The sequence below is a fragment of the Pempheris klunzingeri genome, chromosome 7, assembly GCF_042242105.1.
Source record: "Pempheris klunzingeri isolate RE-2024b chromosome 7, fPemKlu1.hap1, whole genome shotgun sequence".
Taxonomy (NCBI): domain Eukaryota; kingdom Metazoa; phylum Chordata; class Actinopteri; order Acropomatiformes; family Pempheridae; genus Pempheris; species Pempheris klunzingeri.
This window is the reverse complement of record NC_092018.1, coordinates 15623453-15635368: the sequence shown is the minus strand read 5'-3', so window position 1 is coordinate 15635368 and position 11916 is coordinate 15623453. Positions and strand designations below refer to the sequence as shown.

Here is an 11916-nt window from a genome sequence, read left to right as displayed (position 1 = left end):
ATTCAACCTCCTGATGTCGAAAGTGGGCCAGGCCAATGTGGATGAGATGACTGATGGCATCATTTGTTTGACTGCGTACACGACAAAAAAACGTGATTTGATTTGATGTTTTTAAAGGTTGTTCTTTGCCACTTTTAAACTCCAAACTCCGGCCATTGTCCTTCATCTTCCTCTTCCCATTTAATATCTCATCTCGAGTAGAAGAGTCAAATCATTTGTCATTTTCTTTCTTTTTTGGTTGATTTATCCTCCTCTGGCAGCAGCCATACGCCCATCCAGCCAGTAGGTGGCAGCAGCGCCGCCTGACAGCAGCAGCATCCCGCATCAGAAGAAGAAGATGGGCCGCTGACAAGGGAGGAAGCCCTGTGGCTATCTTGAGCTAGCAAAGTAACGTTACTTGGGTAGATTTTGTTGCCCAATCTTTGAAGGTGTTGTTGTGTAGTTGTGTTTTTCTCCTGAGTACCATCCAAAATGATCCTTACCGTGAAACCACTACAAGGAAAAGAATGCAGTGTACAGGTAAGCTAATTGATACGTGTTATCTCCCTGATGCTAACGCTAGCTCACATCAGAATTAGCTAGCGGTAGCCTCCATAGGCTAGCTAGCTAGCTACTTAGCCGCCGTCCTGTCACACGCTGCGCTGCCTGAAACACCCACACATACGATGCTTGAGTCAAACATTAGCCTGTTAAACGCCACACAGTTTAGCATAAATGGCGTATTGTTCAGTCACATATCGCTCAGTTATGAATCAACGCTAGTATGCTAGCCACAGCGTTTAGAAAGACACGGTAACGTTAAATGTAACGTTATCTCATCTACGTTACCGCCGTAGAAACAAAGCGGTGGAGTGGGAGCTCTGTGGGTCCTTATTTGGTGGTTCTTCTATGAAGGGGAAGCCACTTGTGAGTCTTTTCACTAAAGCAGTATGTTAAGGGAAAGGCTGTGGTTGGACTACAGACTTAAGTTACCAGTGTTTCTAGTCCAACTCTCAACAGTCGGTGATGTTATTTGCTCTGTGTGTGTCAGTCGTAGCCCCAGCTTGTGCCTCTCATGTTTTAAAACGATAACGTTACTGAATGAGGCCACATAGGTGTAGAAACACCCTCAGCCCTCTGAATAAAGGAGCTTATGGGCTTTATCAGCACAGTATGTGAGTGTGGGGACCACTGTTATTTTCTATGCGACCAGTTCCCCTCTGAATTGCTCTGGGGTTTTCTGTGCAGTTCATTTATAAAGAAACAATATTGATGCATATGTAATCTAAAGCATTTGATGATGATGATTGTGTGTGTGTGTGTGTGTGTGTGTCAAATGGGGAAGCATTTCATAGACTGGACTAAATTTCTGCGGAAGAGAAGTGACTCAGACTCTATTTACTCTGCGTCAGTGATGGAGAATATGCAGTGCTGCTGTAAAAGTAAAGAAGTACCTGCCCACATCTTAACGTGCCAGGTCTGCAGTGTTCATGAGATAGATGCTACCACTATGGGCCAGTGGCTGTTTATTTCCTATCGGAGGAATTTGCTAATGAGGCCATTTAGCAAGGTACCAATGGATGCATTTGTCACTTGCGCTGGAATTCCTCATTAATTGCTTGTTTATCTTAATTTGATGCCAAACCAGAGCATCAGGTGAGCTTCACCCTTCTTCAATTGAATACTCCTCAATTAGATAGAAAGAGATTGCACTTGCAACTGACTACATCACCATGTTATTGATCTTCCAGGTGACTGAAGATGAAAAGGTCTCCACAGTGAAGGAACTTGTGTCCGAACGTCTCAACATACCAGCAAACCAGCAGCGGTTGCTCTACAAAGGGAAAGCACTGGCAGGTAGATTTGCCAACAGTCAATAGTTTCATAACCTTTGTGCAGATCTGTAATTGCTGCACACACCAATCTGTGGTGTACATGAATCAAATGTTTACATTTTTGATGATTGCAAGCTTTATTACTTTCCTCAGATGAGCACAGGCTGAGTGATTACTCCATTGGGCCAGAGGCTAAATTGAATCTGGTAATCCGTCCAGTGGGGGAGAGGACTGGAGCTGCAGGGACGACGGCCAGCAGCAGCAGCAGCAGCAGCAGCAGTAGCTGCAGCAGCAGCAGCAGCAGCAGTAGCAGCACACAGGGTAGAGTGTGGCAGACTGTGTCCACTGTCCTGGCTAGACACTTCAGTCCAGCAGATGCTGCAAAAGTCCATGAACAGCTTATTAAGGTACTTATAATGTAAGCTTGCTGCCATGCATTGTAATCTAAATTTCAAAACTATCTTTATCTATTTTAAAGTGGATATTTACATTAGATTGTTGAATTCTTATAATGTGTTGCTACCAGGGGAGGCCAGAGACTCAAAACAATGAAAGGGAAGCATCAAATGCTTATTTTAAAGGCTCTTGATCCAACTATGTATGTTTAATGAATATGTGGGGATGGGGGGCAAAAGATGTCAGCTATCTGTGATATTTTCTGGCATGTTGACAATTTGGATATTTGACTGTTTTTCAACTGACGTGATTTTATTTTTTTTTGTCTCTTGTTCTGTCAGTATAAATTGTCTTAAATTTAGGGACTGTTTTTTGCAAAGTCAGTATCATCATCTAAACAGGTCAAGTATCCTCCAAATATGGTAAAAAAAAAAAAAAATTGCGGCCTTCTTTTGGCTAAGTATGGAAGACACAGCCAGCCTATCCGTTTGAAGCCCTCTGTGTCCCGCAACCCATTGTGTGGTGTTCAGTTGTTTAATTAAGTGTTCATGCACGACTGGTATAATCAAAAATGGGAAATGGTCTCAGTTATGAAACCTGGACATAATCTGCTCTTTTTGTTCTCATAAGCACGGCAAGAACTTAACGTTCATCTAATTGTAGTGATTTGTTTTCATATTAATGTTGGATTGTTCTTCTGTTTATCAATGTCAACAACTCCTAATTACATATTATGATATTAATTTATAGGCCCTGAACATGGAACTAATATGGATTTATTAAAACCTCACACATTTTGAATGAACTCATTTTAAATTATTTTATTTGCCACTGGTTTTTATTTACAACTTGGTTGTTTCATGGTAATGTCCTGGTGACAAACTTGTTAATGCACCATTAGTTTTGATCCCTGTGAGAACGCACCTTCTCATTTAAGGCTGTCTAAATATTTGTGTTCTTTTTTTTTTTTTTTCTTTAAGGACTATGAACGTTCACTTCGACAGCTTAGCTTGGACGACATCGAGCGCTTGGCAGGACGTCTCCTTCACCCCGACGGAGAAGGGATGGATACCTCATACATGGACTAAGAATGCATAGCTGGAAGTTGCTTATTGTGATCTGTCTTTTGAGAGGTGCATACGGTGTTTAGAGTGTGAGACATCAAAAATACAGTATCTGTTTTCTTGCAGAGGCTCCCAGCTGTGTGCCTAATCAGTGGCTGTGCGAACACAAGTAGCGCTGACTGTTGATTATCTCTGTGATGGGGCTTTCTTATCCACGACCTAAGGACTTGGATAAGAAAACTTGGCCAATTTGAATTGGTCCTTGTCATTGACGTTGCAGTCGTGACACAAGACCTGATCACATAATATTTGAATACAAAGGAATCCATTTTTGCTGTTGGTTTCACATGATCTCTGGCTGCTACAACTCCCACAGGACACTAACTTCTACTGGATGGTATTTGTTAGTACTGTCTGTTGGGTGGTGACTGGGTGTTTTCTGTTAACCATCCCTGAGAAGGTAATTACATGTTTTATTCCGTAACTAACTGATGTTTATTGTATGATTTGTAAATATCATGTTTATATACAGACATTAAAACACATAAAGAAGACAAATGTTAAGGCTTCTGCCTTTGTATTGTGTGCTGATATTTTACTTTAAGTCTAGAAGAATGCAATAAGTGGAGAGGAAGTGGTTTTCATGGGATTTTAGTAGAAGTGGTTAAATATGAAAATGACACGAGACTACGAGGCGGGAGCAAGCAGTGCGTCATTACCGTGTCGACCAATCAGGTAAGTGGGACGCTATGAGTCATACTTTATGACCAATCAGATTGACGGAGAGTCATGCGGGTACCGCCTATGTGGGAAACTGACGGTTAATTCCTTTGCTGTTAATTTTGGACACTTTGGATTAAAATGCATCGTTTTTAACGCTCGTATTTTTTTCCTACGAAGTATGAAAGACAGACACGTTGGATAAGGAGGGATATTGTTTATTGAACATTGGTAAGGTCGTAATGGAGCATCGGTTGAAACAGAGGGCTAAGCTAGCGTTAGCACAAAGCTAGCAAGTTTCTACTTCCTTCATTTACCAATTAGCTTTAGCCAGCTAACATTAGCTGATGATACCGAGCCTCTCGGCCTGTGCTACTACATCATTTGTTGCTATGTAACTTGGACGTAAGGTCGGTGCCGCGGCTGATAAATAATAACCACGTTTCCACTTGAAATCCCTCTTACCAGTGAGGTTTGGGCGAAGTGTCGGTCCAAGTGATGCTTGGGCGTTACACCCCTCTCATCAGGACCAGTTTTCCATTTGTCAGAGTGTAACGTTTTCTGTCCTCCAAGGACTAACAGTAGCTTGTTTTAATTTTATACATGTGAATATAAGTAGCAATTTAAGCAAGGGTTATGTTTTTGTGTTTCTGCCAATTTCATTCTCATCTCTTCTCCGAGAGTATAAATTTACTCTAGTTTCAGTATTGTTCAGAATTAGTCACTTTGCTGTACTTTCTTTCTGTCTATTGATGCTGGTTCTGCTTTGCCAATTTAGTAAGTGTGCCCAGTCTATTGGAAGGATGGAGACTCTAATTCCCACCATCAACCGGCTGCAGGAGGTCTTTCTCACAGTGGGTGCAGAGATCATACAGCTGCCTCAGATAGTCGTGGTTGGATCTCAGGTCAGTCAGGAATAAAACAATGAAAAGCTTCTTTTTAAACCTAACTTTTATCTAAAAACCTTGCTTGAACTTCACTGCAGCTTCTAAAATTGCATGTTTTTGGTGCGATCAGCAGGGCCCACTGATAGAGACTGTATCAGTGCTGGTATAAACATTGCTAAAGTACTTTTGTTGTGTCCAATAACAGAGCAGTGGAAAGAGCTCAGTGTTGGAGAGCCTGGTTGGCCGGGATTTCTTGCCACGGGGATCAGGAATAGTCACAAGACGACCCCTCGTGCTGCAACTTGTTAATGTGTCCCCACTGAAGGAGAGAACGAAAATCGAGAATGGTACCAACACACTTTTCCATTCATTTGTGCTTTGACTGTCCTTGAAAACACACACTTTAGATTTGGTAGAATTTATGGTGAACTGCAGCATACTAAAGCAGGACAGCAGGAAGTAGTTTATGTCATTAGCACTTTCACTCCCAGTTTGAACTGTAAGCTACTCCCTGTAGAGCCCTGGTCTCTCTTTGCTAACATGCAATCTTTCTTCCTCTTTTTCTTCACCGCTTTTTCAGGAAATGGGGTAAAACAAAATGCCCAAAACAGCTACCCAGGTCTCTGTATATTTGATCTGCATGGGCTTGTCTCGTCTTTTCATTCCTTTTGTTTACTCACATTTTGGTCATTCTGATCTTCATCTGTCAAACACGATATGACGCCATTTGTAATCTTTCCCGATTTTCATGAGTTCTCCCCAATCAGTAAATGAAGCTGGAGACATCTCTGAAAGTATGTACACTCACTCTTTTATGTTTGCACAGGTGTCAAAGCTGAAGAATGGGGTACATTCCTTCACTGCAAGAACCAGGTACATTTATCTGAAAGATTCAAATAATGTGCAGCCTTTGTCCTGCATCATGTGCTGGGTTAAGCTGATGCATCATTCTCTCACCTTTTTGACAGGTCTTTACAGATTTTCAGGAAATTTGTCGGGAAATTGAAGCAGAGACTGAGCGCAGTTCAGGTGACAACAAGGTGAAGGAAAGCATCAATGATAACTCTGTGATGCCTTAAATTGATCTTTTTACACTGCTTTCATGATTTTCTTTCCTTTTTTCACACCCTGCAGGGAATCAGCCCTGAGCCCATATATTTGAAGATTTTCTCCCCCAAAGTCCTTAATCTCACCCTGGTCGATTTGCCTGGAATTACTAAGGTAAACTCCGCCACTTTACAGAGATGCGGTTTTGTTTCGTGTGTACAAACAAAGTGGCACTTGATCATGATTAATGCTGAGTGCACTGCATATCTGTAATCAACACAGATTCACAGCAGCACCCCATCTGTGCTGTTCTTACTGTAATGCTGGCTGCTCATTGTTGTTGCTTCAGGTTCCTGTTGGGGACCAGCCAGAGGACATTGAGGCTCAAGTACAAGAGATGATCTTGTCCTTCATCTCCAATCCAAACTCCCTCATCCTCGCGGTGTCCCCTGCCAACTCTGACTTGGCCACCTCTGATGCACTGAAATTGGCTCGTGAGGTTGATCCAGATGGTAGTACATTTTGTGCACAGGCGCCTCTTCTCCTCTGATCTCAGTTAGATTTTCTTTCCTCTCCATCGGTGCTTATTACATAACAGTAGAAATACATTTTCAATTATTAAATGTGCATGAAGAATACATTATGCTCAAGTCATTTCAGGCTATTGGACCATCATTACTGTCATTACTGTTAATAGCACTCTGGCAGTTAACAGTTGCTTAGAAAATTGATGTTGCTGTCATGGTGCACTTATTAATGGATGATGATGATAATGGTCTGTGTGTTCTTATTGTCTGGGTGGTTGGCAGTATGGTCTTTAAATGCCTGTTGTACGCGTTCATGGTGTGCCAGTTAGGATTTCTATATCTGGGTCCAAATGTTCCCCTGCTTGCTTCAATCCTGTCCCACCAGAGAACAGTTTTCCTGTTTTCCTCCTGTCTGTCTCAATATAAAAGATGAAAAGCTTGTGGGAGGACCACTAAATGTCCTTAAAAAATATGCTCAAAGGTTTCTGTGTTTGTCTGTCTGTCAGGTCGGCGAACATTGCTTGTGGTCAGCAAGCTGGACCTGATGGATGCCGGGACTGATGCTCTGGAGGTCCTTCTGGGTCGAGTCATTCCAGTCAGACTTGGGATTATTGGGGTGGTTAACAGGTTCGAAATAATAAATTGCTCATTGTTTTTCTTTTATTTTCGACATTTAATCTCTTTAACTTCATAATAGAGCAAGGTAGTAAGTTGTTCATCTCCTTATTACCTTGATCATCTGACTACGCTCCCTTTGTCTCCCTAATTGGTGATCCTCCAAGGAGCCAGCATGACATCAATACCCAGAAGAGCCTGGAGGACTCAATGAAGGATGAGCAGGCCTTCCTGCAGCGCCACTACCCCTCGCTCGCCTCCCGGGCCGGCTCGTGCTATCTGGCCAAAACTCTCAGCAGGCTGCTCATGCACCACATCCGGGACTGCCTGCCAGACCTCAAGACCCGAGTGACCGTGCTGAGTGCCCAGTACCAGGCACGGCTCAACAGCTATGGCCAGCCAGTAGAAGACCACAGTGCCACCCTGCTGCAGATTGTCACCAAGTTTGCCAGCGATTACTGCAACACTATCGAGGGAACAGCCAGATACATCCAGACCTCGGAGCTGTGAGTGTGACCTCTTTACGGCAGGAGCTTTATGTGTAGCAGATGCTTTTATAATGACAGCAGCCTTTGTTTCATGTTTTAGTGAATTGTCTCTTATTTTTTGTCATCTAATTTAGTACTGTTGTTGCACAATCAGCATTTTACTTACATTAGTTCACAATGAATGTCATGAGGGTATGTCCTTGGAGTAATGTAATTATAAATTGAAGTGGTATCAGCATCTTCTGTTGGCACCTTCATCTGTACAGCACTCTCACCACGAGGCCATTAATTAATGTAAATATCCCAGGATCACATATTGACCTTTTTTGGTTGACTGCATTTAATTTTGGCGGAATTTAATTTGCTGACACACAGCACTGAACAACAGCGTTGGTGTCACAGCTGAACCCATCTCTTCTACAGCTGTGGGGGTGCTCGGATCTGTTACATATTCCATGAGACCTTTGGCCGCACTTTGCAGTCCATCGACCCTCTGGGAGGGCTGACTGAGCTTGATATCCTCACTGCCATTCGCAATGCTACGGTGAGCCCCCCCCCCCCACCGACTTCCACGGGTGTAATTTGTTTAATCCAAATTCGAATCAGGTTCCCCCACTCTCCCGTAACAGGTAAATGTGTGTTTGTGTGTGTGTGTGTGTGTGATTTGGCCTGCAGGGTCCGCGGCCAGCGCTTTTTGTGCCTGAGGTGTCTTTTGAGTTGTTGGTGAAGCGACAAATAAAGCGGCTGGAGGAGCCCAGCCTGCGCTGTGTAGAGCTGGTGCATGAAGAGCTGCAGAGGATCATTCAGCACTGCTCCTCCTTCAGCACACAGGTTTGCCACAAGATGTTGACTGACTTCCTAAAATAGAGTAGAATTAACCGTGACAGCAGCATGTCAAGAAAGTTTTCTTTTTGTTTGCAAGGAGCTTCTGCGATTCCCCAAACTGCACGATTCTATTGTGGAAGTAGTGACTGCATTACTGAGGAAGCGCTTGCCGATTACTAATGAAATGGTAATCCACAGCTCAGCTAAGATTATTTTTCATACTAATTATAATAACGAACAGCCAAGTCCTTTTAATTGCCTGAGGTATTTTTCCTGCTTTTTTCCATTAGGTGCACAATTTAGTTGCAATAGAGCTCGCCTACATCAATACAAAACATCCAGACTTCACGGATGCAGCACAGGTCTCAGCGTCTGTCAACAGTCAGCAGGTAGTTATTTGTCCCTTACAGCAGGTACTCGCATTGATCATCTATTCTGCTAGGGTAAACAAGTTGTGTTCTGGAGAGCCTTAACCATTATGTTTCACATGCAAACATTACAGCTCCTTTCAAAGTAAGTAGTGAAATTCCAGACTCAGACGAAATTGCTTTGACCCCCCGACTCGAATTTCTTGCTGTCAGGCAGAGGGCCTCGATGGAGGGAAGCGCTGGAAGAACGAGAAGGTTGCCGAAGAGAAAGCCCCGGCTGCAGGCTTTGGCAGCCCCAGCAAAGGCCAGGCCATTAACCTCCTTGACACTGTGAGCGTTGGGATTAGCAGTAGGACAAAACACTTACTAGTGAATACATTGCAGGCTGTCAACATTTCACTTTGCCCCCCTTTGCCAGGCTGTGCCAGTATCCCGCAAGCTGAGTACGAGGGAGCAGAGGGACTGTGAGGTCATCCAGCGCCTCATCAAGTGCTACTTCCTCATTGTCCGCAAAAGCATCCAAGACAGGTTCGGCAGGAACAAGTCCAGAGCACCTGGGGGGGGGCACGCTCTCCTCCCATTTCCCTTTCTCTTTCTTTTCTTGAGTTCAGTTGTTATTGATGTTGATTTTCTAACATTGTCTCGGGGCTGTGTGTCCGCAGTGTGCCCAAGACAGTGATGCACTTCCTGGTGAACTTTGTGAAAGAGCATCTGCAGAGTGAGCTGGTGGGTCAGCTTTACAAACAGGCACTGCTGCAGGAGCTGCTCATTGAGTCACAGGACACGGCACAGCAGCGGACTGAGGTTGCTCAAATGCTTGAGGTAAAATTGGCTGATGCCTTTTCTTTTCTGAATTAAGTTCTGAGCATCAAGAAGCGAAGTGCCTTTTCTCTTTCTTTTATCTACTATTTTAAGGCCAGTGATTTAACTGCCCTCTCCTACTTTTTTTTTCTTTCCCAGGCGCTCAAGAAAGCCAATAACATCATCTCTGAGATCCGGGAGACCCATCTGTGGTAGCCAGAGGAAACAAACAATTCCCTCGTCATAGGACAGCTTTGAGAGTATGAGCGTGTGTGTGAGTTTACAGCACAGAGAGAGATTGTGTGTGAGAGCGTGTGTGTATTTATCTGTGTGCAGCAGTGCTGCTGTTTTCTCATGGACCAATGACCATAGCACATTCAGTTTTACTTTTTCCCGTCAGCTGTTGCCCTGACCAATACACAGGGCTGTTACTTTTCACTGTGAACATTGTGTCGTGACGGAAATTAATTAAACACTCAGGCCAAAAGTGTTATTGCAAAGTTGCAGTAAGAAAGACCAAGCCGCGATCAAAATGTTTTGTGACAAAATGTTTGTTTGGTCATAAGATTGTTGCTGTAAAATGTAGATTATTTATGCTGTGTTTTTTTTTTCTTCTCTTTTTTTGATCCAAATGTGTTCTTACTGTACAATTTCACACTTTCCAAAAACTGGGCTTCCTCTGAGCCGCTGTAGCAGGTGCTAAAATTATGTTAGATTAGATGTTTTCCAACTTGAATCCCCGTCGTTGGTGCACTCACCACCACATCACATAGAAATGAAGTGAGACCAGCTCATTCAATGCTGACTGCAATGCAACACTCGAAAACAGACCACGGGTATTTGCAGAAATTACAGAATCGATGCACATTGTTTTTCCAGCTCTGTATTGTTAATCAATATCAGGTTTTATTTTTCACCCTCAAATTTACATATCAGCTCATTTATACTGTTTACCATTGCACTGACTTTCTAGTGACAACATACATTTTCCTCTGTTTATATTTGGTTTGTAGGTGATAAAAAACTATGGATCAGCTTTAGTATGTAATGTACATAGGTTTTAACATTTAGAAAACAGAAAAGAATATAAATGATTAGTCAGGATATTATATTATAGTGGAAAGGTACTCCAAGATTTTAGGTCTAGATGGGAGCACTGTAATGTTCCGTAGTTTCTCTTTCATTCCTCAAAGTCATTTGTCAACTAGTTTCCACTGTTACTGAAACGGAGAGATAAGTTCACTAACATAGTCTCTGTCCAGTGGTGAGGATACTGCCCCAAGTACAAGACACTCAGTATGCGGACACCTCCTATACTGTTTTTTTTTTTTTTTTTCATTTTTAAGTGTGAACTCCCATCTGAAATTAGCCAGAGCCATTTACAAATAATGTTTTCATAGCGTAATATTGCTTGATGTTTAAAATTGTGAATCTTTCTCCTCCCGTTCCAAACGTAGATTGTTGTTTGGGCAGATTCCTCCCCCAAGTGCTATAGCTATTACTGTTATCCTAAAAGTTAGGCTTTTTCAGGAGGACCTGCCTTAAGGGGACCATGAAACTCTTTTCACTTCTTCAGGGAGTGAACACAACATCCTGTCAGTCTGTCTTTCTGAAAGCCCCGTGTACGTTTGCATGTGTGTGTTCTGTATGCATGTGTGTACGTATGAATGACTGATTTAAGTATATTTTGTATTATTTAAATGGATATTATTATCATGCGTCAACTGCCTCCAAGTTCTTGCTTGCCAACGTTTGTGCTACATGTTTACTGAATGAAGTCTGTTGAGCCTGGAGGGTCTCATTAAACTGTAACAAAGGACACAGCACAGAGTGTTTGAGCGTTATTGATGACACGCACTTATAACAATTGATCAGTTTTCATGAGATCTGTTTGTTTGCCTCCCACAGAAAGAAGTGATTAGACTCACTCTGCTTCACTTTATTGATCACAAGTGACTGAAAACATCTGTTTTGTCAGATGGGTCAGTCACAGCCACACCAACAGAATGAAGACATCCTGAAAGGTGCCAACACACACACACACACACACACACACAGACGCTGACAGTGACATGAGCACCGGACTCCAAAGCTGTTCTCTTTGTGTGTGACTCCACACTGCTGCAGCTCCCATGGAAAGAGCTACATAGTGTGAACCTTCACTTCAGAGTTCTCTGCTTCCATTCAGATACCTTTTGATGTCAAGGCAAATCCAAGTTAAACCTCAGCAGAGGTTGAGCAGTGACATGATGGAGGAGTTGAATGTGAAAGTAAGAGAGGAGAGCCGGTCACTGATGTTAGATGAGAGTGAGCGAAGGAATGACAGTCCTGTAGAGCGCATTATTGGCACAGCAAAGCAAATAC

The 11916-nt window shown here is 42.9% G+C and overlaps 2 protein-coding genes across 2 annotated transcripts; both read left to right on the top strand.

Annotated features, from left to right (window-relative positions):
* The first annotated feature begins 345 nt into the window (after window positions 1–345).
* ubl4a (ubiquitin like 4A) lies at window positions 346–3823 on the top strand. The gene is made up of 4 exons (XM_070833881.1): window positions 346–519; window positions 1731–1836; window positions 1968–2221; window positions 3191–3823. The coding sequence occupies exons 1-4, from the start codon at window positions 472–474 to the stop codon at window positions 3296–3298; spliced, it is 516 nt and encodes a 171-aa protein (XP_070689982.1). The 5' UTR covers window positions 346–471; the 3' UTR covers window positions 3299–3823.
* A 271-nt stretch (window positions 3824–4094) lies between these two features.
* Window positions 4095–10512, top strand: LOC139203620 (dynamin-1-like protein). Its single transcript, XM_070833441.1, has 17 exons — window positions 4095–4225; window positions 4773–4899; window positions 5087–5228; window positions 5708–5754; window positions 5850–5921; window positions 6016–6102; window positions 6278–6440; window positions 6962–7082; window positions 7238–7576; window positions 7982–8102; window positions 8234–8389; window positions 8481–8570; window positions 8674–8772; window positions 8965–9081; window positions 9170–9279; window positions 9414–9573; window positions 9712–10512. The coding sequence occupies exons 2-17, from the start codon at window positions 4798–4800 to the stop codon at window positions 9766–9768; spliced, it is 1983 nt and encodes a 660-aa protein (XP_070689542.1). The 5' UTR covers window positions 4095–4225; window positions 4773–4797; the 3' UTR covers window positions 9769–10512.
* Window positions 10513–11916: the final 1404 nt, after the last annotated feature.

Excerpts from the sequence above, each read along its gene's own strand:
- LOC139203620 (XM_070833441.1), top strand. The coding sequence starts at position 4,798 with ATGGAGACTCTAATTCCCACCATCAACCGGCTGCAGGAGGTCTTTCTC. Across the intron at positions 4,900-5,086 it reads TAGTCGTGGTTGGATCTCAG|AGCAGTGGAAAGAGCTCAGT; the intron begins GTCAGTCAGGAA and ends GTCCAATAACAG. Across the intron at positions 8,773-8,964 it reads CGTCTGTCAACAGTCAGCAG|GCAGAGGGCCTCGATGGAGG; the intron begins GTAGTTATTTGT and ends TCTTGCTGTCAG.
- ubl4a (XM_070833881.1), top strand. The coding sequence starts at position 472 with ATGATCCTTACCGTGAAACCACTACAAGGAAAAGAATGCAGTGTACAG. Across the intron at positions 520-1,730 it reads GAAAAGAATGCAGTGTACAG|GTGACTGAAGATGAAAAGGT; the intron begins GTAAGCTAATTG and ends TTGATCTTCCAG. Across the intron at positions 1,837-1,967 it reads CAAAGGGAAAGCACTGGCAG|ATGAGCACAGGCTGAGTGAT; the intron begins GTAGATTTGCCA and ends TACTTTCCTCAG.